Here is a 25,298-nt window from a genome sequence, read left to right as displayed (position 1 = left end):
ACTTAACTCTATGGAGTCTTGGGCTATTTTGTCCATTTTTGAATTCTTTTCATGTCTTTGTAAGTCATTTTGTCTTTTTTAAGTCTTTTGGTGTCTTTTTTGGTCATTTTGTGTCTTTTTTTGGTAATTTTGTGTCTTTTTTTAGTCCTTTAGTTGAACATAAAATGTGATTTTGAATCTTTTTTTTATTTTCAAAACACTATCATGCTCAGTAAAGAATTTTAAATGTTGCAAATGTGCATTAATTTCAGAGTACACTGAGACATTAAACTGCATCATTTTCAATTAAATTCTGGAAAAGTTGCTGTGTTCTAAAACTTTTGACCAGTAGTGTATATAGCACAATTTTAGCAAACACAAGGTTTCCAAAGTGCTGAACAAACAATAAATAGATAACACAATACAAAGAGATGTAGTAAACAATAGAACAGTAAAATGCAATAAGATAAAATAAATTAAAAATGGGATGAAAATTAATAAAATAAAATGTAAAATGTACTGCCCGCACAAAATAAAATATGCATGTATACAAATAAAAACAAAAAAATCATAAAATCAACATAAAATCAACACTCTACGTGGTGTTAAAAGCCAACGAGAAGAATGAAGTATGTCATGGTAGGTGTATTGCTCGGGACTCAAGGAATTGCAGTGTCAAGTGTGAAGTTGAAGCAAGTGGCTTTTGAGAAATGCCAACATTTTTCACTACATTTAGACGCAAATATTAGATTTTTACTCCACTACATTTAGTTGCCAGCTTCAGTTACTTTTCAGGTCAATATTTAACATGAAAAACATGATCAATTAAAAATGATGAGACATAAAAATGTAAAAAAAGAAACCTCATTACAGTATATTAAGTAGTTAAAATGAGCCCTTAATTGAGAAAATGAAAACACTGCTTACATAAATGCATCAATATTAATAATACAATAAGTATAACAGTCTGAGTGGGGCCATTCTGCATAATGAGTACTTTTACTTTTGATACTTTAAGTACATTTTGATGCTGACACTTTTGTACTTTTACTTCAGTAAGTTTTAAATGCAGGATTTTTACTTGTAGTGGAGTAATTTAACAGTGTGGTATTAGTACTTTTACCAAAGTAAGGGATCTGAATACATCAGAAAACTGAGAGAGAGCTGAGAGAAACTGCAGAGTCCAATGGTCCTTCTTTGTGGGTTTGTGATTTAATCCGGTGTTAATATAAAAAAAATCGATCAGTGCAGCCAGCCATTGTTATGACTGACTTTAGGCTACACTTACAAATTCATCTGATGGGGAGAGACGATGGCTGATAAAAGCTTTAACATGAGCCCTGATTAAGTTTCACTATACCATTTGATGTTATATTCACAGTTGTTAACTCAATCAGTATGAACGGGTTGGTGAAGCAGCAGACTGTGTGTTTGTGGAACCTGGTCTCACAGAAATCCGTGAAATAGCCACGGAATCGCTCAAATTTCCGTGAAACTGACACGGATTTCACTACAATGCAAGTTAATGACAGTCATATCCCGTGGCTATTGGTTTGTTCCAAGTCACGTGACTTTCAAGGTCCCAGCGGTCTGAATAAAAAACATGGCGGACAGTTCTCTCATTTTTAATGAAAAATCAATATTTTGACTTAGTTTCTGCATAAAAATGGATTTTGATCACATTTCTAGCGAGAAATATATGTTTTATTTTCTAAATCTTCACTCAGTGAATGTACATAATCACTTTGTATGTTGGAATAGCCACGGGATATGACTGTCATTAACTTGCATTGTAGCGAAATCCGTGTCAGTTTCACGGAAATTTGAGTGATTCCGTGGCTATTTCACGGATTTCTGTGAGACCAGGTTGGTTTGTGACATTGCTACACTGAAAGCAGCACTCCTAGAGAGATAGAGAGATAGAGAGATAGATGGAGGGATAAAAAAAAGTGTGTTAGCTGTGAGTCCCAGGCCAGTTGGACCCAAATGAATTGGGCCAGGTCAGGCGACGGCTAATGTTTCAGGCCTGTGCACCACTCTTCTGTCTGTGTCTCTGCAAGTTTTATACGCTCCAGTCAAATATACTCTACTGGCACTTACATTATTATCAGAAACATGGATCAATAAATATTAGCATTCAGTATGAATTAATTTTAATTCAGCTGCTCCATTCAGTGCTGCACAGATTTGTATCTCCCTCTCTCTCTCTCTCTCTTTTTTTAGTCTGACTCAATGTCCCTCGACCGCTCCATAACAACAGTTTGGGAACAACAACTGATGCTGCCTGCTCTACCCATATGACCTCATGGTTACCGGGGCGATGGGGATTCCTGGCGCAGAGAGCGACGTGATTGGCTGAGCCCGGAAAAGAGCTCTTAAATGGGTCAAAGCAGTCAAGTGTCTCCATGGAGGAGGTGTGTGTGTGTCTCTGTGTGTGTGTGTGTGTGTGTGATTGTGCATCTAGACAGAGAGAGAACAGATTTCATCTTCCAATTGTACATACAGCACTGATCAGTAAAGCTTGTGTAATTACAAAGCCATCGTCTTTCCTGCATCCACCCACTCTGTCTCTGTGTTTTCTTCCTGTCAGCCTCTTACATTCTTCCTTTCCCTTCGTTGTTTCATCAATTTTCTTGTTTTTCTGCCTCTCCTCTCTCTTCCTCTCCCTCCTGATGTATGGATGCACCCCATCTGTCTGTACTGGGACCGTGGAGGCCAACACTGACCCCAAATGGCTGGATTATGAAATGCTTTACTGGGCTTTGAAACGGAGAGAAAACACATCAGAAAAGATGATGCAACATGCTTCCGTATTATGGTTAGTGTGAAATAATTGGCCTGGATTGTGAGTGTTATCCGTGTGCGATACAAAAGAGCTTCCTTCTCAGCTAATGAATGTTTTTTTTGCACTGGAATCTTTCCTGTGAGGTAATTAGAGCATCTTAATCCAAACTTTCAGGCCTGCAGACCTGCCTTACACAATTTAATTTCAAGCTTATTAGAAATGAAAGTGGTATATGACTTTACTCCTCTGAGTCTTTATTTGGGGGGAAATTTTAATATATATATTTATGATGAAATTACATACAAACATAATATAATAAATGTCACGACTAAATGTCAGTGTAGTCATTGATATTCAGTTCGAAAGCCTTTTGTGCATCACAAAAATTCAAACGTCCTTATCCTTTCTAGTGACTCTTATAGACTTAGAGTGGCTGTGCAGTCCTAAAAATGGCCTAAAACCTAAAAACAGTGGAAAAAAAAAAAAAAAAATCTTGTTTTTCGTTGTCTGCTATCTTATCTTGTATTTTGTGTTTCTATTAGAACATGTTTATGTGTTTTCATGTTAAAAAACTACGTTATACATGTTTTCACCCTTATTCTGAAACGCCCCATTTAGGCACCTGTCTCTTTAAGAAAATCCCAGTCTGCTCTGATTGGTCGGTGTGTTTCCAGCTCTTCTACATCTATGCTTTTGGCACCTCTGCACCATCATTGCAGCTGGGGAATGACTATAAGAGCACTGTAGCAGCGCTTTCTGCCTATATATAGTGTCGTTGTGACATCACAACCTGAAGGAAGTCCTGACAGTTTGTTTAAAGGCACAGTTTCTGAATATGGGCTGCAAGTTTTTCTCACTGGAATGAGCATTTTGATACTTTAACAGTATGTATAAAGCACCTAGCACCTTTATAATAAAAAAAGTAGAACCTTTAAACCTTGGTCAAGTATAAGACAAAGATGTTTGGTGAAATGGTGGATGTGATAAGAGATGCAAACCCAAATCCTCAAAGTAAAAGCAAATCACTGAATCCCTACCTTCCCAAAAATGTAGAGTATAAATGTCTGAGTCATTTTTCATGTACTTTAACCCGTTTATTTTAGGATGTAGGTGGATTTATGTGTCAGACGACTAAGCAGCAGTCAGGCTCGGGTCAGAGCTGCAGTGTTAAAAGGGTAAGGGTGTATGAGGGGCATAGGTACCGCAATGCAGGCCTCCACTCTGGCACGTCTAAATAAGGCCTCAAGTGTGTGTGTGTGTGTGTGTGTATGTGTGTGTGTGTGTGCTTGGCCCCCAACACAGTCGAGCTGAGACACCCTATCCCTACAGAGAGGACTAGCGGTAGGACCGGGCCTCGCTGCACCACTTATTGCAGCTACTCTTACAGACACACACACACACACACACACACACACACACACACACACACACACACACACACATTCTTGTACTTCTATCTTTGTGAGGGCCCTCATTGGAATAGTTGATTCCCTAGCAAGGTTATAATAGTTTTTGTTTTCAAATTCAGTTAGTTTTAATTCGTTTTTAGAGTGAGTTTGCTAGTTTTAGTTTAGTTTTTTATTTTATTTAAATGCTTTAGTTTTAGTTTAGTTTTTATTAGTTTTAATGTTAGTTTTAGTTTTTTTGTAATGGGGTATTTGTTGGGTGGGAGATTAAAAGAGGTCACAGTAAATTTTGCCTTTATTTCCCTGATCCATCTTCATTATGTATGAAAAAAGTTGACAAAGACGAAAACGAAGGACATTTTCACTATCATTTTAGTTAGTTTTGTAACCACAGTTTCAGTTAATTATCATTATCATGTAACCTTTAACCCTTAAAACAAAGTCTGAAATCTCAAAAAAGCCTTAAAAAAGTGAGGACCGACTGAAATGTCCTCACTTTGCAAAAATGTCCTCACTCTGTTGGTTAAAAACGTGTTGTGGTCCTCACTATGTCGGAAGTACAAGAACACACACACACACACACACACACACACACACACACACACACACACACACATTCTTGTACTTCTATCTTTGTGAGGGCCCTCATTGGAATAGTTGATTCCCTAGCAAGGTTATAATAGTTTTTGTTTTCAAATTCAGTTAGTTTTAATTCGTTTTTAGAGTGAGTTTGCTAGTTTTAGTTTATTTTTATTTTTTTAAATGCTTTAGTTTTAGTTTAGTTTTTATTAGTTTTAATGTTAGTTTTGGTTTTTTTGTAATGGGGTATTTGTTGGGTGGGAGATTAAAAGAGGTCACGGTAAATTTTGCCTTTATTTCCTTTGTCTGATCCATCTTCATTATGTATGAAAAAAGTTGACAAAGACGAAAACGAAGGACATTTTCACTATAATTTTAGTTAGTTTTGTAACCACACAATACAGTTTCAGTTAGTTATCATTATCATGTAACCTTTAACCCTTAAAACAAAGTCTGATATCTCAAAAAAGCCTTTAAAGAAGTGAGGACCGACTGAAATGTCCTCACTTTGCAAAAATGTCCTCACTCTGTTGGTTAAAAACGTGTTGTGGTCCTCACTATGTGGGAAGTACAAGAACACACACACACACACACACACACACACACTCTCTCTCTCTCTCTCTCTCTCTCTCTCTCTCTCTCAACACCACACAAAGTCTAAAAAGTACATCTCTACACCAATCGATTGGTGCTTTATCCTCAATTCACCAACACTTCCACCAACATTTTTCTGATGCCTGTGTGAGTGGGACGCTTTAGTGGGTTTTACTTGAAGTTGCTGGGGTGCTGGCTGAGGGCCAGGCCCAGGGTGTCCAGGGCATGACGGTGGTGTTTCTGGGCGCTCAGCAGCAGCGTCAGCAGGTGGAGGGAGTGTAAGTCGTCCCCGCGGAGCGATAAAGCCGCCTGTAGAGGCTCTAAGGCTGCTGATACCTGCCAGAAACACACCCATTCTCAGGTTATAATTTACAATCTGCGCTGTTTTCTAATAATGAATGTCTAATGTTTATTAGCAAAACATATAATAACTTTCCCATTTGTTTGATTATACCTGGCGCACAAGTGCCAGCTGCAGAGCAAGGTACATAGCAATCTGGGCGTCCTGGGGGTCTAATGAATGAGCCCTGTGGAGGAGAGGGAGGAAATCCTTCACAATGCGTGCCAAGATTTTATGCCAGGAGAGCAAACTTTTTGATTGCCTTATAAAACAAAAATCTGGGTCTTACAACATTACAACAACGCCATTAGCAGCTCTTTGAGCTAACATGTGCACAAAAACATGCTTATGCCATTCAAACATGCACAGACAGTATAAGTGGGTTAAACTTCCAGGTGAAGCTAATGTGCAAGTGCCTTAAACATGCATTCTGTCTAGTGGTCAGCAGGGGGCGACTCCACTGAAAAAGGAGTCAGATTTCAGTAGAAGTGGATGAGAAAATTATTTTATCGTCTCCTTAGTTTCATCAATACAGATGCTTTTGTAAACTATGGTCCCATACAGAATAAAAGAGATGATAAAACTTCAGAGAGTGGCTCCCTTGTGATTGACAGGTCACCACCACGACAATTTGTCAATCAGGATAGAGGCTTAACAGTGCATATGTGCATATGTAACACATTGTGTTTTCAGTTTTTGAAAGTGAGTTTATTTGGTTTAGGTTGCCTAAAAATGGCCAAATGTTATTTTTTTCCGTTGAGTACATGTTGTTTTAAACCTATCTTTTCGCTAACCAAAATTAGCATTCCAGTCAATATCACAGTTAATATGAATTACAGATACACCTTGATAATCAAGCTAGATGGCTAGCTAGAGCTAGCATTGACTGATAGCATAGTTCCACTTCTGGCTCCAGAAAAACAAGTTGGTTCTGTACAGTCTGTGCTAACATGCTGTGTTAGCTAGCATATTTTAAAATAAAATGCTACATATATGTATAATTTGAGCACAATATAACTAAACAGAGAAACACATGACGGAGAATTGAAGATCTGGAACCTACTTGCTCAAAGCTCGGAGTGCTTTTTTGTTGAATTCGTTACGATCAGCTTTCAGAGAGGCTGCAGAGAGAGAGATGGGACAGAAGCAAGGTTTAAATGGGGCAGTTATAGCTTTACTACATTTCAGCAGTAAACTTATGTTATATAAAATATATATCATCAGACCTAAACAGAAAAAAGGGTGTTTGTCATGCCCTTTCAAAATAAAGTGTAACCATATAAAGGAATAGCATGAGATATAGGGCATTTCTTTTATTTCTTGATGAGAAATAAATGAAAAGAAGTACAAAAACAAATTTACCAAATGTCAAACTGTTCCCGTAAGGTCTGGTTAACCTCAGATAATAACTTTTGGGGACAGTTTGTAAAACACATGTTGACTCATGGTAAGACTCAGCATGTGCATTTAAAAATGTATATGAACATGTTTTCTTTGCATTATTCGTGGTCTGAAAACACATCTTTTTTTTGTTATTTTGACCAGTTGTCATTTTCAGCCAATAAATGCTCTAAATAGCAATATTTTAATTTCAAGTTTGAGAGAAATGATGTCAGCATTTTACAGAATGAAACAAAAAATGTTCATTTTACTCAAACACATGCCTGTAAATAGTAAAACCAGCAAAACTGAACTCTATCACAATACTCTCACAAAGACATAATTATATCTAAATTGATAGGCAACTTGAAAATCAGAAAAAAATAAAATAAAGATAATAATGATAATTCGAAAATCACAATAACAGCCTTAATAATAGTGAGTTTATCTGTCCCATGTAAACTTACCTTCATCCATGTTTTATTCTGCAAACAGAACCTTATCATGGGGTGATAACATTGATGACAAAACATCTGTTGTTTTAAGCATATATTATATATTATTATTATATATTCTCAGTTTATTTGTCTGTCCTTACCTTCAGAGGCCTGTAAACTGCAGCAGAGTCCCAGGGACAAGTAGGCCCGAGGTAGAAACTCTCCGGCTTCTTCCCCCATAGACACCACACTCTGTGACAGAACCTCAGCCTCCTCGAACTGGACACACACACACACACACACACACACACACTCAATTAGCCACAGACATGAAATACCAAAGTTATTGATATTTCAAGTTAGTGCTTATGAAACCAATAAGTTATACTTATAGAAGTAATGTGAGCAGGACCTGTAACACCCTCTCATGTGTGTGTGTGTGTGTGTGTGTGTGTGTGTTCTTGTGCTTCCTACATAGTGAGGACCGGAACACATTTTTTATAACCAACAGAGTGAGGACATTTTTGCGAAGTGAGGACATTTCGGCCAGTCCTCACTTCTTTAAAGGCTTGTTTGAGAGTTCAGACGTTGTTTGAGAGTTCAGTTTACAATAAGGTCTATGTTAGGGTTAGGGTCGAGCATTTAGTTGTGATGGGGAAGGTTCGGTTAACCCTTTATCAGGCGAAGAACTATATTTGGTAACTTCAGTGGATATCATCAATATTTCGAGAAAAAAGTTGCAAATTTACTTTAGATTAAAGTGGCAAATCTGCACGAAAAAAGGTGCAGATTTACAAGAAAAAAGTGTGAAAAAAACAACTTTTTTCTCGCAGATTCACCACTTTAAATCTCATAAATCTGCACATTTTTTTCTCGTAAATTTGCCACTTTAGCCTCGTAAATTTTTCTCTCAAAATATGACCCCCCCCTCCCCCGGGTCCGTATGATTTTTTTATTTTTACACATTCTGGCTGTATGTAATATCCTCCAATATTCTCTAGGGTTGAAATTTGGAATTTGCAAGTATTTCAATGAGTGTCCTATTAAGGGTTAAGGGGCTAGGGAATTCACTATTTCAATGAGGGCCCTCACAAAGATAGAAGAAGGATGTGTGTGTGTGTGTGTGTGTGCACTGCAAAAAAAGAAAAGTTGGGTGAACTCAAAATTTCAAGGCAACAAACTTCGATAAAATTTTAAGTTGGACAATTAAACTAAATATTTTAAGTATTGTTTATGAGTTTGCTCAACTCTGAATTAGGATTTTTGAACTTATAATTTTACATTGTAATAACTTTTAATCCTTACTTCTGCTAACTTCTTCAATGTGCTGAATTGGCACGATTGTAACGCCGCTATGAAATGTCAGCTAATGTTGCGACCACAATTTTGAGTTAGCATTGATACGCTAATGGTTACTCTTGTAGCTGTAACAAGCAGCGCCGCTAGCATCAGTTAGCCGCTAGCATCCATTAGCCGCTAGCTTTCGCTAATGACCGAATTTCACCGCTTTCCCACATTTCACAACAAAGAAATAAGAGTTATCAGAACTATTGTCCCTTGTTGTGAACCCCAACTTAAAGATATAAGTAACAAAAACTCACAAACTTGTTTTTGAGCAGACAACTGGCTTCCTTTGTTGTGCTAACTTACATTATTGCCCTAAATGTCAATCATTTATATTTCCAAGTTTTACCAACTTAAATCACTGTTTTAGGCCAAAAAATACAAGTTGACTTTTTTGCAGTGTGTGTGTGTTTGTGTCTGTGTGTGTGTGTGTATATGTGTGTGTGTGTGTGTGTGTGTGTGTGTGTGTGTGTGAGAGAGGAAAACCTGTGCAGCACTGAGACGTAAATGTGTCTGAGGTGCAGCAGGGAACGGAGTATTGATGGCTGGGCCCGGTGTGAATTTAGTGTGAGGACAGTCCGAGCAGATTCAAGGACAACGCAGAGTTGGCTGAAGGACACACACACACACACACACACACACACACACACACATACACACACGTTCGCCCACACACGCAGCAGTAGACTGCAGGCGGTGTGTGGCTGAGCTGAGCCGAGGCGAGGTGCTCTGAGCTGAGGAGAAAGTGTGTCACTCTGTGTGAGGTATGGCTGGTGACGGGCGGGCAGGTGGGGAGGTGGGCGTGGGGGGGGGGGGGGGGGGGGGGTAATGCCTTTGACGGCACGCCAGCGCAACAGCAAGCCAACTGCTCTGACACCCTCCCCCTCCTCCTCCTCCTCCTCCTCCTCCTCTTCTTCTTCCTCCCTTCATCCTTCTCCTCTGCTCTCTCTGCGAGTTCAAAGCCCGCACACAATAGCCAGTCATTTAAACACACAGCTCGTCCATGCACGTCTTAGGAGGATTACGTTTTTTTTTTTCTCTCTCTCTCTCTCTCTCCCTTGAATTGTGTGAAAGAAGAACATGTCGCTGTTGTCGGGCAAAAACCTCGCATCTGCAAAAAATTGCTCTTAAGGAATTTATAAAAGCAGCTTTGCTCTCAGATCACCATGCAGTGAAGTCCTGCAGTTTGTAGTGATGTCATGAGTTTGGAGAGGATTTCACGTGTCCTTTTTTTACATTTTTTAATAAACATGCACAGGAGATCTCTGGAAAAATAACAAAAAATACAATTTTGGATTCGTCTGTGGGCTAGTGGGCCACAAAAATAAATAGATGCTGGCTAGATAAAAGTCCAGACAGACAGTCCAGTGGAGCTGATGGATAATGGTGGCCCATTTATGTAATGCCCCACTGCACTATGGCCATAGTGTCCCATTGTGATTAAGGCTGTAAGCTCCTTAGTGTCTCCGGCCTGCCATGATCTCCAGCCACTGACAGATGTGCTCCCTCCATTCGCCCCTGTTAGCTCCTCTTTTCTAATCTCTGACCCCTTTCTCTCTCTCTCTCTGTCTCACTCACCCTCATTCTCTCTCTCTCTCTCTCTCTCCCTCCACCCTAAATACCTCTGTTGATATGACTTTCTCCCTCCCAGCCCAGATCACAAACAGCAGGACTATCCGTTCTCACAGTGAACGGTATCTGAGCGACCCTGGTGTCAATCCCGAAACATTAGCGACACAGTGCTGCTGTGTTGTGACTCTCTATGTACACATTATATGAGTGTTTCTGCAACTACGGGAATTTTTTTTAGTCCCAGAAGTGAAATTTTGGATTTATGTTCAAATTTGTCCTATGGTGCTTGATAAATATATACACAGTGTCATTGCACATCTTGACACTGAAAAATAAAAACTAAAAAATGTGATTTAATACAATTTATGAAGCATTTTATGGGTCCAAACACTACTTTTGTTCATGTCCCAAAACTGTGGTCTCAATGTTGAGATACATAAAATGAGCCAATTCAATTAAAATATTAAATTTTATTTTATTTATTAGTTTCATATAAACATTACTCTACACCATATTAATTTTTTTTTTTTTTTTGCTTACTGATAATTTATGATTTTTTTCATCTAAATGTGCCTGTCCCACATTTCTGAGTCCTTACCGCAACACTGAACAAATGAAATAGTAAAAGTTTTTTCAAAGCAAAAAAAAAAAGTCCAATTGCTATGGAAACAGAAGTTAGCATGTGAGCTCATGCATGACCAGTTGGGCCCCCCACACTAGGTGACCCTCAATATCTAGAAAAACAAGGTTAAGAGCATCTTTTCCTCTGAAGTATTATTGTGTGTCCTTACCATTCAGCTTAGTAATCGTGTATTTTGAACTACATTTTAAAAATAAATTGATTTTACTGTTGAATTCATGTATATTTGATGCTAAGAGTCAACGCTAACATAGCAGACCTTGCTAGCTGCCATTTATCTGCAATATTAGCAAAAATGTCATTACCGCAACATGTCTTCACCGCAACAGCTTTACATGTTGCGGTAAAGACAAATTCCATTATTATATAAAAGGCTGCTGTAGTAAAGACTTCCATGCATGATGCAACCTCTTATGAGTGTGCAGGGGGCATGCATGGATTACAAAACTGATTGTGTGTGATACTTGCATGTTCAAATGCAGATCTCATTAGTTCCAGAAGAAGAATGGATCCTACTCTGTTAAAAAAAACTGTTGTTTTTACGGTAATAAACCGGCAGCTGTGGTTGCCAGAATTTTACCGTTATAATTACAGTGCACATTTTTCTAATATTACGGTAAAATGACATTGTTGATTTCACGTTTAAGATTGCCATTTTATTCCATATTTTACCGTTAAAAAAAATCCACCAAAAGAAACGCTGTTCTGCCATATAATTGACAAGAAAATACTTCATAAATGCAGCATAAATTAAAGATTTTACCATAAAATATTACAGTATATTTATGCTAGAGATATGGTGTTTTGTACATTTAACAGTGAGAAAAATAGAAAAAATAGAAAAAAAAGAGAAAAGAAAAAAAAAGAGAAAAACATTTTTCTAATATTACGGTAAAATGACATTGTTGATTTCACGTTTAAGATTGCCATTTTATTCCATATTTTACCGTTAAAAAAAATCCACCAAAAGAAACGCTGTTCTGCCATATAATTGACAAGAAAATACTTCATAAATGCAGCATAAATTAAAGATTTTACCATAAAATATTACAGTATATTTCTGTTATAGAGATATGGTGTTTTGTACATTTAACAGTGAGAAAAAGTATTTTTACAAAAAATAAATGAAAAAATTACAGTGATGCTTGTATATATATTACAGTATATTTTGTTACACACACAGTGCCAGTGTATTTTATAGTGGAGTAATGTATTTTTAAAAAATGTAAAAAATACAGTGTTTCATTGTAACTGAAACTGAATTAACCCATTTATCATTTTACGGCCTTTTACTGTCGTGGTTTAGCAGTTTTTCACCGTAAAATCTACAGACATTTTTTACAGTGTACTCTGTCTTTAATCCTGCAGAGTTTCAACCTTTACATATTCAGTATTTGTTTGGCTTTGTGACAAGTCCATTTTCTGTTGACACCGACTGGACGGCCACCCCAAAGGCTAATACATACTCCGCAAGAAATCTGTTCTCTCTCCCAGGGCTGCAAGAACAAAATGATGTCATTTTGTTCTTGCAGCCCTGGGAGAGAGAACAGATTTCTCTGTTCTTCACACATCATCTGGGCAGAACTTTGTTCTTGTGTGGTGTCCAAGAACTATTGTGTGATTGGTCAGAAATCTAAATTTGAATGAGACGTGTGCTGCAGTGACTACTTCCCAGGAGTTATGCAGTGGACATTCTTGTGAAATATGAAATGTCCTGGCCAGAAAGAACGTCTTTCTTGTTCTTGCCACCTCGAGAACACAAACAAATGTCTCTGTTCTTGTGGAGTATGTAAAGGGCTTGAGTCAAAAACTTTCATTTCAACCAGTACAAAGAGGTAACATGATACAGCATCTGGCAAAGAAAGAGGAAGAGTAAGAATTAAAAGCTATGCTAGCAGTTCTTTGAGGCTGGACTAAAATGCTAACATCAACATGCTAACACGATTGCAATGACAGTGCTAACATTCTGATGTTAGCGCACTAGTTAGACACTAGTCATCAAAGTTACTTTTTTTTTAAAGATATTTTTTGGGCATTTTGTAGATTTATTCAGAGTAGAGATATTGCCTGCATTTATTTATCAATTACTATTACAGTTTTTGATTTTACATTTTGCAAAGGAAATGTTTATTTACACGTCTTTATTGTGTGTGGGGGAAAAAAATTTAAATGTGTAATTATCAGACCGCCATTACATTTTTCATCTCGCGCACCCCCTAGCGGCAGCTCGTGCACCCCTGGGGGTCCGCACACCACACTTTGGGAATCCCTGACATAGAATAACCGGTGAACTCGAGGGGCGTGACTGACTCTCCTTGGTGTCCCAATATTTTTTTTAAATGGTGCAAAAATGCCCTCTTGGATGCTCCCATGACTGATAAAACAGGATAAAGTGCCCTTCCAGTGGTGAAAATGTGATTAAGTGCCCTCTAGGGTGGTGCCCTTTTTTTATTTTTTTCACCCCCAACCCTCAGGCGACCTGAATTTCCCACTACATCGAATTGAACATCCTGTACAGTCAAGCCCTGGCCAAATGAGTTCACACATTGCTGATTAGGCCACTCACTGCCAAGGAAAGCTCTCTTTATTGAGCAGTATAGCAGAGCTGTGGAGTCTGTGGCAGCATTTTTTGCAGTGAGGTGTTGCATTTACTTTCTGGAGCATGGTCCACACTGTAAAAATGTCCCGTTGTTTTTACAGAAAAAAACTGGCAGTTGTGGTTACCAGAATATTTCCGTAAAAAGTACAGTACATATGTCAACATCTTTACAGAACAACAAAGCTCTGGAAAAAATAAAGAGACCCCTGCAAAAATGATCAGTTTTGCTGGTTTTACTATTTACAGGTATGTTTTTCTCTCAAACTTGAAATTAAAATATTGCTATTTAGAGCATTTATTGGCTGAAAATGACAAAATAACAAAAAAAGATGTGTTTTCAGACCACCAATAATGCAAACTAAACATGTTCATATACATTTTTAAACAACAGATCACCAATATTTTAACTTAGGAAGAGTTTAGAAATCATTACTGGTGGGATAATCTCAATCTTTAATCACAGCAGTGGTTTTTATAATCTTCCTCATAAAATTAGATTTGGTTCAGGTGATCAGCTGATCAGTGTCTCATTAAGTACACTGTAAAAATTACAGAAAAAAAAGAATATTTCCGTAAAAAATACAGTACATATGTCAACATCTTTATAGAACAACTTGTACATTTTACATCCTAAAACTGTAGTAATTTAAAAAATATATATACATTTTAAAGTTGTAGATTATACCGTCCTTTACTGCTAATTTAACAGGATGATGCTGCTTTTATACTGATTAAATATGCAAAAATTGACATGCAGATTTTGCTTATTGTGCATTGAATACCAGTAAATTAACATTCAGTTATTATTTTTTGTACACTGAATACCAGTTAAATTTACAAGTTGTTCTGTAAAGTTGTTTACATTTGTACTGTATTTTTTGCAGAATTATTCTGGTAACCACAGCTGCCATTTTTTCTGTAAAAGCAACATCATTTTTTTTACAGTGCAAATCAAAAAAGAAACTCACATTCAGAGGAAAAAATCACTGTTTAGGGCAGGAAAGTGTTGCGAGCTGACAGAAAATATAAACTAAATTTTGGTTATATTATTTGTCTAATAGTTTTGATCTTATGATGCCTCAGAATTATCTAGGGACCCCTTTATGAGTTAGCAGGAGTAGGAAAAGCCATTACAGACAGGCTCCACGAACAGAAAATGTAAAATAAATCATAAAAATTCATAGGTCACCATTCTAATCTTAGTGTCTGTACATGGCTCAGGCTCACTGTGCACTGTAAAAAAAAATCTGTTTAATTTACAGTAAAATACCTGCAGCTGTGGTTGCTAGAACGTCACTGTAAAAATGACAGTGAGTGGGTTTTCTACTGTAAATTTAAATATAAATATCAGCAAAAACTGTAATTTAGACTGAAAAGTCCCTTTATTTTTAGGGTAATTGTGTCCTTGTGACAATATGGTATTTCTCCATTAATTTAACCTGAAAATTTTAGATTTTTACAGTAAAACTGTCGACAGTTTTTCAAAAGCCTTCTACACTGTAAAAAATGTCTGTAGATTTTACAGTGAAAAACTGCTAAACCATGACAGTAAAAGACCGTAAAATGATAAATGAGTTAATTCAGTTGCAGTAACAATGAAACACCATAAATGTATCTATCAGCCAAAACAGTATTTAATTTTTTTTTTTTTAAACACATTACACCACTGTAATGTACACCGTTTTTTGTAGCAAAAAATATACTGTAATATAAATACAAGCCATCATTTTTGCATTTTTTTTTGTAAAAAATACTTTTTCTCACTCTCAAATGTACTAAACATATCTCCAACAGAAATATACTGTAATATTTAATGGTAAAATCTTTAATTTATGCAGCATTTATAAAGTAGTTTCTTGTCAATTATATGGCAGAACAGCGTTTCTTTTGATGGAAAAAACTTTTTAGTTTTTACGGTAAAATATGGAATAAAATATAATCTTAAATGGGAAATCAACAGTGCTAATATAATTTTACCGTAATATTGCCAAAAGTTGCACCGTATTTATTACGGTAAAGTTCTGGCAACCACAGCTGCCGGTTTTTAACCGTAAAAACAACAGGATTTTTTTTACAGTGTACTATTCCTTGTTTTACGGTAATTAAAAGTGTCTACTAGGGTGATATGCAATTCTTTATTTTACGCCCTATTTCTCATGCAATTTAACAGTGTTTTACTGTAATTTCTTCAAACATCTTTTACAGGTGTGTGCATGCAATGTACAGTACAGGCCAAAAGTTTGGACACACCTTCTCATTCAATGCGTTTCCTTTATTTTCATGACTATTTACATTGTAGATTCATCAAAACTATTAATGAACACATGTGGAATTATGTACTTAACAAAAAAGTGTGAAATAACTGAAAACATGCCTTATATTCTAGTAAGCAAAGGGTGGTTACTTTGAGGAATCTAAAATACAAGACATGTTTTCAGTTATTTCACACTTTTTTTGTTAAGTACATAATTCCACATGTGTTCATTCATAGTTTTGATGAATCTACAATGTAAATAGTCATGAAAATAAAGGAAACACATTGAATGAGAAGGTTTGTCCAAACTTTTGGCCTGTACTGTATATTGCACGCACACACCTGTAAAAGATGTTTGTAGAAATTACAGTAAAACACTGTTAAATTGCATGAGAAATAGGGCGTAAAATAAATAATTGCATATCACCGTAGTAGACACTTTTAATTACCGTAAAACAAGGAATAGTACACTGTAAAAAAAAATCCTGTTGTTTTTACGGTTAAAAACCGGCAGCTGTGGTTGCCAGAACTTTACCGTAATAAATACGGTGCAACTTTTGGTAATATGACGGACTATATATTGTTCTGTGTACAGTGTATGTTAATGTCTTGTGTGTATTCACCCAGTGCAGTTCACCAATGCAGACTTTAGCAGCCAATAGGGGCAATGAGGGGTCCTCTGGTCTCATCCTGGCACACTCCTTAAATACAGACACAGCACCAACCCCCTGGAAGGAACACACACACACACACACACACACACACACACAGAAATGTCACTGACAAATTGTGATTCATGTGCACGCAGCAGCCAGTTATCATGCAGCCACAGATGACACGGATCGCTTTAAAGCGAGTGTATCAAACACACATCAACTGTCCTTACACAGCCCTAATAGACCCATTTAGACACACAGTCACTTAATACATGTAGGTCAATCATTAATGGACCACATGCACACGCACATGCGCTCACACACATGCACACACACACACACACACACACCCGACTGGCCCTAAATAGAAGCGGATCTGACGACACAGAGGCGGCCCCCTTCTCCTTCTAGGGAGCAGCCTATTTCTAGAGCTCTCCATTGATCTGCACTGTCACTTTATCCTGCAACCCAGATCAATTTTTCTGTCACACACATGGGCGCACACACACACACACACACACACTGAGGGAAAAGGAGAGAGAGGATTGTAAGCTATTCCAGCTCCTTTTGAGGACTCCCATTTGAAGAATGTCCTTTTTTTTTAAACAATACTTGGTTTTATTTAGCAACAAATGGATTCAATAGTATTTCCCAATCATTTCAAGTATTTTTTTTGCAAAATGCACGAAGGGCAATACACTCTCTACTAGAGGGTTTAGACTAATAAGGTCCTTAACATGGTCCTTTTTTGCATTTAACCCATAAGAACCCAGACCCAGTTATCCTTAAAGGATGTGTTCTATAAGTGGACCACATAGAACACAATTCTGATGTTTTTAAAAAAAAATACTACCTCTAAATGTCAAAGATCTGTGATGTGACATAAATGTTACATTGAGCGTTTATGGTATTTATGTTTATGATAGTTCTTATTTTAAAATAGAAAAAAACTAGACACATTTTCTGCTTATAGAGACACAAATTTACCTTTTTCTTTTGCATCTCCACAACGTATATCACATTTGTGACTTTAATTTGTTCAGGAAATCTGGTCAGAACAACATAAATGCAATACAGGACATTAACGGATTAGAATTGTTAAATGGTTTTAAACTTAGCCTTGTAAGAAAAAATAAGCTTTTTAAAATTTTTCACATTTCTGTTTCCAGTCACAGCCACATTGGAGAAGTCACTTCTTGTCACATGACCACCACACCAGGGTGTTGAGTATGTGTCACTTAGGGATTTATTGAGTTAATGTGAAGCATAAAGCTGAATATGAGAGATTATAGAAGATTTAAAGTGTTTGTTACACGGGTGTCACCATGGGTTCTTATGGGTTATATACTTGGCAATATTTCACCATTAATTTTAACAGCAGTGTTCAGGACAGAGGTATGGCAGAAGATGGATGTCGCCTTCGGGTGTGGCGTGGTGTGTGTGTGTGAGTGGCTGTATATAAGGAGGAATGAGCTCACCTTCCCAGCCGCCATGAGTGACAGGCCCAGCTGGTGCCAGAGGTGGAACTCGTTGAATGAGAACTTCATGGCTCGCTCGAGACACTGCGAGGGGAAATGCAGAAACACAAATAATGATATAATCTATTCAAATGGAGGTGCATAGGTAGAGGCCAGGTTATCCCCGACTGAGCTAAAACGCATGACAAATGTGTGCTCAAACTGTCCTAAGCCATTAGGAGGCCAGTCAGAAAAGCATGGTTTGGAACATTAAATTTATTCCCTCATTTTCTCCTCATTTACATAGTCCCTAACTGAATGGCCAGCCTTCTTGGCTACATTTTTCTAGCTTGAAATGACTGTCAGTCACCACTCACCACCCACTCAGCGCTGTTTCAGTACATAATGATGTGATTGATGTGTGTGTGGACGAGCAGAGGATGGCGTGGAGCGCCGCTCAGTCAGATGTTGTCAGTCATGCACAAGTGAGCTAAACCAGGAAAAAAGGTCTGCCTAATATTCTGATTAAATAATGTGCACTTATTAGAAAGGCTGAACATTTAACATGCAAACAAATATGTCCAGAGCTAAACATATCTAATTATGTTAATGGAAATACTGTGGGTTATTTTTTAAACGATGATGAATGAGCAAAGTGTCAAATAAACACATGCTTGTAAAGTCTGCTATTATGAAACTGCCACTGCTATACGTAATGGTGCTGACCCTTGTTAACCCTGCTAAATCAGGCCTCCACACATAACAAATCCCAGTTTAACCACTGGGGAGGGGGTTAATATGCAGAGTTGAAACTAGGGTTCACACAAATTGGGATGCAGAAAACAGAAAAAGCCATTAGTTCAGCCCACATACTCAATACGCAACTTTAGCAGGCCTAATGTTTACTATGTACTCCGTATCTTTAGCATGTTAGCATGCTAACATTAGCTAGTTAGCACTAAAGACAAAGTACGGCTAAAGCTAATGGGAGTGTCATTAGATCTGCAAGTATTTAGTCATAAATTAAAGTATTGAATTAAGGATGCACTATTTGGGATTTTTGATATGCCGATGATATTCAACTATTTTTGTCAGATAGCCAATGCGGTCATTGATATAAGCATGTGTTTTTCTTCCTACCTTATTGCAGAGAATATCAGTACGATGGCGTATTAGGCCAAGTATTAAAAAACAAACAAAAATACGGACCCGGGGAATGAGAAAAAAGTTGCAGATTTATAGGATTTATAGGATAAGTGGCAAATCTACAAGGAAAAGATAGCCGATATATGAGAAAAAAGTGATATAGATGTAACCAGCCATATCCTTGCATTTGTCCATTGCATTGTAGTTCCTGATGCAGAAAACCTATCACCTCATTTAAATTAGTACGGTGTTTTCTTCTGAATTGGCCCAATTCACGGCAATGTCTCTTCAAAGTCCGGATACTTATGATAATATGGTGATTCTGGGCTGAAACCATTAGTATTTCCTTATTGCTGAATAAAGTATACTTTTTAATACTTTTTCCCTCATAAATCTGCTACTTTTTCCCTCCTAGATTTGCTACTTTTTTCTCGAAATACTACCCCCCTCCCACGGGTCTGTATTTAAAAAAAATTGCTTTATACTTGGCCCTAATACGCCGTGGTATATCAAGTCTCTCCTTTAGTACAATCAAAACTCTCTGAAGTTCAAGCCATTTTCCTTATTTCTGGATCGCCTGGTCTCCTTTTGTAATATAACCTCAACACAAGCATATTATCTATCTTGGTGCATGTCGTGTTATTATGTTGCACACTGCCTCTGGGATCTGCTCTGTTACGCACAGGTATGACTCATATTTATAGTCAGAAACATGCCCTCTGATTCATCAGCAGACAACTCAATGCATTATGGGAAACATCTTAGACTCTTTAGGCTACAGTTTACGACAAACGGCAAAAGCAACCCCAATCCCACATGGATTAACAGCATCTGAAATGGCTATGATTACACCTGAGTGCTTGTTGGAAAGTTACAGCTGTGACGAAGGGGAATCTATTTAAAGTGTGTCTGGTCTGCAGCGCTCCAGAGATGTTTGAAAATGGTAATAAAGGTACTTTCATGTCGTCAATGGCACAGTCTGCATTCTCACTGATATGATATTTCATTTTAAAGCCTTTTTTTTTTGCCAATACCGATACTGTGCTGCAATAATTGTGAATCCGTTTACTAAACACAAACTTGTCCCTGATGATGGTGCTTGGGTATCTCCAAAGTTTATATGATTCAGTTTGTGGGAAACATGAAAATTTGTCAATTTCATGGCAATAATTAACTCAAAAATGTTCAACCTTAACCCTTTAATGCACAACATGGGTCTAAAGTGACCCGACTAAGTTTTTAATTTTCTATAACTTTACAATAAATTAATTTCATCATTCAGTATTCCAGGTTTTCCTAAATCAACTTGTTTTTGATCATCAAACATCCTAATATTTTGTTTTCTTTTTTTACTTTTTGAATAAAAACCCTTTTTGTATCACTACTCTTCTAATGCGCAGCATGGGTCAAAAATTGCATTATGGGGTATTGTGTGTATAATTTTAAGGAAAAATGAATTGAATCAATTTTGGAATAAGGCTGAAACATAAAAAAAAGTGGAAAAAGTGAAGCGCTGTGAAAACCTTCCAGATACACTGTATGTGTGACAAAATGATACACAAACATGTAAAATATATTAAATATATGAGTGTGGAAAGTAACTATTTGAAACAAATGACTATTATTATAGTATTAGGTCATTTAATTTTAAATCAAATTTGGATGAATGAGTCATTTTTTACCCATGTTGTGCATTAGAAGGGTTGTCCATATGTTGTGCATCAAAGGGTTAAAGTGGCGCTATTAGAAAAGTCAACAAACTTCAATATCTTGACCAATTTTCATGGCAATCCATCCAGTTAACCAGTGAATTCGTATCTTTTGGGATGTAGACTGTTGCTATAAGCCTTCCATTGGTACCATGTCTCATGCATTATTTGCCTCTCTTTCCAATACCTCCAGCATCTATTTTACAGGGGCACTGTTGCTGCATCCTGGGCTTAGTGGCGCCCAAGAAGACTGTGATTTGTTTAAAGAATTGCAAACAAGCTGGAGCTTTTTGTCCACCGTAGCAGAATGATAATGGGGACAGCCAGACCATTCTCCAGCACAGACAGCACTGTGGAGATATATCTGGCTAAATTCGGTCATTAGCAAAACCTAGCGGCTAACCGATGCCAGCGGCTAACCGATCTACACTTGAATTTGATGAAGAAGAAAAGTGCACTCAGTTTTAGGGTGCATGTGTGGCCCTGATGATGGTGCTTGGGTATCTCCAAAGTTTATATGATTCACTTTGTGGGAAACATGAAAATTAGCCAATTTCATGGCAATAATTAACTCAAAAATGTTCTACCTTAAAGTGGCGCTATTAGAAAAGTCAACAAATTTCAATATCTTGACCAATTTTCATGGCAATCCATCCAGTTAACCAGTTAATTTGTATCTTTTGGGATGTAGACTGTTGCTATAAGCCATCCATTCCATTGGTACCATGTCTCATGCATTATTTGCCTCCCTTTCCACTACCTCCAGCATCTATTTTGCATCCTGGGCTTAGTGGCGCCCAAGAAGACTGTGATTTGTTTAAAGAATTGCAAACAAGCTGGAGCTTTTTGTCCACCGTAGCAGAATGATAATGGGGACAGCCAGACCATTCTCCAGCACAGACAGCACTTTGAAGATATATCTGGCTGTATCTGCCATCCCTGGAGTCATGCTGTTCGACCAGCTACTATACTGCACACGCAATTATGCATCTATAATATCAGGTTAAAGGGGGGATGCCATCCCTCTTGTTAGCATAATGACAGAGCAAGTTCAGGGTCAGAGGGATTGTTTTGTTGAATATGTAAGTCTAGTCTAGCCTGACTCATTGATACTTAGACTCTGTCGTAGTCTATCTGGAATGCACTGAAAAAAGAAAATAGTTGAACCAACTTAATTGAATAGTTTCATTTGGTAACACCTAAATGAATTAAGTTCTTTAAAATTAATTTGAAATCAATTGTGTTAATCTAATTTATTAAATTAATTTTAAAGAACTTAATTCATTTAGGTGTTACCAAATGAAACAATTCAATAAAGTTGGTTCAACTATTTTCTTTTTTCAGTGTGTGTATTGATAAATGTATGGCGCTGTCCACGGTGCTGAAGTAGCAAACTGGTTTGTAATTGCAACTTTTTGTCAGTTTTGTCTGGGATTAAGATGCATTCTTCAATGCAGGACTTTTACTCACAATGTCACATTTTTACACTGTGTTATTAATGCTTTGGCTTATTACTAAAGTTTATAATATGGTCATTTCTGGCCATATTTTGCTCTAATATGTATCAACAGACTATAATTGACACATTTGAAGCATTTTTGACAAAAATTGACATATGATTTTTTTCCCGTTTTTGGACATCCCATAATATGGTGTTTTTCTGTAATTTCTGGCCACATTATGTTCTAATATGTATCATTTATTATCCTGAACCGCTTATCGGAACCTCGATGGGGGCGGATACACCCTGGACAGGTTGCTAGACTATCACAGGGCTGAGACATAGAGATAGACAATCATTCCCATGCTCATTCACTCCTATGGGCAATTTAGAGTCACCAATTAAACCCGAGCTGCGTGTCTTCAGACTGTGGGAAAAAAAAGTTAAAGACTTTTAATTATCTTATATTATTCTCTGTTATCTCCAACTTTCCTTTTTTGACTTACAAGCCTCTAGCAATTTTCTTGCAAAGATGAACTATAATATAATAACACTACTATACTTGAGTCCTCCATTTGAAATTTGATATTAGAATCAGAACTTGCTGCAGACACCTCGTGGATTGATTAATACCTCAGTAAGTCTGCAATCAATCAATGTGAATCTTATTCATCACATCAGAGATGGATGGCACTGACTGGCTGACATCTAATTCCTAATAAATGGTCCATACTGGCCTCATATATCAGCAAACTGATCCACTGGTCTGAGTGGAACTACCTCAGTGTGTATGGGTGTGTGTGGTCCTCCTTATGAGATGACTGATGCTATCTATGAATCAGCCAGACAGGTGGACAAACCTAATTTTAGACGACCCCTCTAACCTCCACCTCCCCAACCTCCTACATCTGGGTAGAGGTCACACCAGGGAGGTAACAGAGTTTGTAGAGAAAACGGAGGAGGAGGAATTAGAAGCGAGATACCGAGAGAGAAAAAATGGAGGAAGGAGTAGAAAAAGACATATAATCCCCTTGCTCAAAGTGATAAGGACATTCATTAAAAAGTTTTGCAAAGGCAAAGCTCTCACTAACACATCTCATCTCTGGCGCTTTTGCTCGCCTCCCCTCAGACCTCCAGCATGGAGTGTGTGTCTCAGTGCAGACAGTGTGTCACACCACACCTCAGAAAGCATGCCGTACTGCCCCCTCCTGGCCATGCCGATGGTGAGCAGGTCATAGACAGAGGTGGCATCCTGCAGGCTGGCCTGGCGAGCCTCGGCCTGGTCCGGCAGACGGCTGATCACGGCGTCTCCGCTGGCCTGGACGGACAGAGATGCTGAGTGAAAAAGGAGGAAGAGAAGAAGGAAAACTAGAGGGTCTGAAAGCGAAAAAGGCTGAGAATGTGGGGTGTAAGGGAACCACTAGAGAGTCAGAGAGAGTGTGTGTGTGTGTGTGTGTTTGTCTTCATATAGTTGTGGGGACCAACCCATGGCAGAATACCAAAATTGTGAGGACATTTGTAGTTGTGAGGACATTTTTTCCAGTCCTCACAAAGAAAATGCTAGGATAGCCTCTGAAGGCCTTAATTAATCATCTGTATGAATTTCAGGGAAGGTCCTAACAGAGATGGTAAACCCTGAAATGTGTGTGTTGGGCTAGGGGAAGTGGTGGTCCTCACAACTATTAAAGACATGTATATATGTGTGTGTGTGTGTGTGTGTGTGTGTGTCTCACCATCGACTCTGTGATGAGCAGCAGCAAAACAGCCTCCTCCACCACGTCCTGAGGACAGAAGCAACTGCCAGGACACAGGAAACAGGAAATAGTACCATGAACAGGAAGTCTATCCCTCACACACACACACACACACACACACACACACACACACACACACACAAGTCTTGTTCTTCAGAGGTAGATTGTCAGATTGCTAGGAGTGTCCGGTTTCTGTCTCACTGTGGTGGTGCTGTAACATAACACGGACCACCCGGGGTGTATCGCTACACAGCACTATCTCAGGTGTCACACACACACACACACACACACACACACACACACACACACACTCCTTCATTTCTTCCATCTCTACATCTCCGATCTCTCTCATTCATCACTTTCTTTGCCTCTCCTCCCTCTCTGGTCGGCTCCGTGTCCTATTAAAGGACACATTTACCAGACACCGTCGTGGCCTTTTCAAAAGAGGTAACTGATGACAAAAGCCATGAACAATACTCAAGCACAGCCATTCCTCAGGGTGAAGTCTCCTGTTCCTCCTCTCCTACTAATCTCAGACATGGATTTAGATCTTCACTTATGATAGTGTGGGCAGGATTAGTCATGTGGTGGTGACTAAGTATGGCTCGCAGGGCCTGAGCAACGAACGCAGGATCCCTGCGAAGAGGGAAACGCAGCAACGAGGCAACAGAACGTTGATGTAGTTTTGTGCCAATGTGGATAACCAGTTAGTCAAGTCAGGACTGGGATTCATTTCATTCCTTGTGAATATTATGTAACTTTATGTCATGTTATGTTACAGTATCTCACTTTATAATACAATGTGTTATGTTATGTTATGCTTTGCTGTTATGTTATGTTGTTATATTACGTTTTATTGTTATGTTATGTATGTTGTTTCATTTTATGTTGTTATGTTACGTTGTTATGTTATGTATGTTTTATGTTATGTTGTTATATTATGAAATGTATGCTGTTTTATGTTATGTTGTTTTGTTATGTATGTTGTTTTATGTTATGCTTTGCTGTTCTGTTCTGTATGTTTTTTGTTATGTTATGTATTATGTTATATTATGTTGTTGTATTATGTTGATATATTATCTTGTTATATTGTTATGCTGTTTTACTGTTATGTTATGTTTGTTGTTATGTTGTTTTAATGTGTTGTTATGTTGTTATGTTATGTTTTGTTGTTATGTTATGATATGTTATGTTGTGTTGTTATGTTATGTTATGTTATGATATGT

At 37.8% G+C, this 25,298-nt stretch overlaps 1 protein-coding gene across 1 annotated transcript in view; it reads right to left on the bottom strand.

Annotated features, from left to right (window-relative positions):
* The window catches only part of ttc7a (tetratricopeptide repeat domain 7A), a 94,515-nt gene that overhangs the window by 42,037 nt on the left and 27,180 nt on the right, over positions 1-25,298 (bottom strand). Inside the window, exons 9-16 of the mRNA XM_059359251.1 lie at positions 24,052-24,115; positions 23,499-23,636; positions 18,044-18,127; positions 16,533-16,637; positions 7,662-7,779; positions 6,747-6,804; positions 5,798-5,870; positions 5,519-5,679 (exon numbers count right to left, since the gene is read on the bottom strand). Of these exons, the coding sequence (XP_059215234.1) occupies positions 5,519-5,679; positions 5,798-5,870; positions 6,747-6,804; positions 7,662-7,779; positions 16,533-16,637; positions 18,044-18,127; positions 23,499-23,636; positions 24,052-24,115 (801 nt within the window). The remainder of the gene's footprint in view (positions 1-5,518; positions 5,680-5,797; positions 5,871-6,746; positions 6,805-7,661; positions 7,780-16,532; positions 16,638-18,043; positions 18,128-23,498; positions 23,637-24,051; positions 24,116-25,298) is intronic.

This window comes from Centropristis striata, chromosome 20 (genome assembly GCF_030273125.1).
Source record: "Centropristis striata isolate RG_2023a ecotype Rhode Island chromosome 20, C.striata_1.0, whole genome shotgun sequence".
NCBI lineage: Eukaryota > Metazoa > Chordata > Actinopteri > Perciformes > Serranidae > Centropristis > Centropristis striata.
This window is presented reverse-complemented; position numbering and strand designations above follow the sequence as displayed.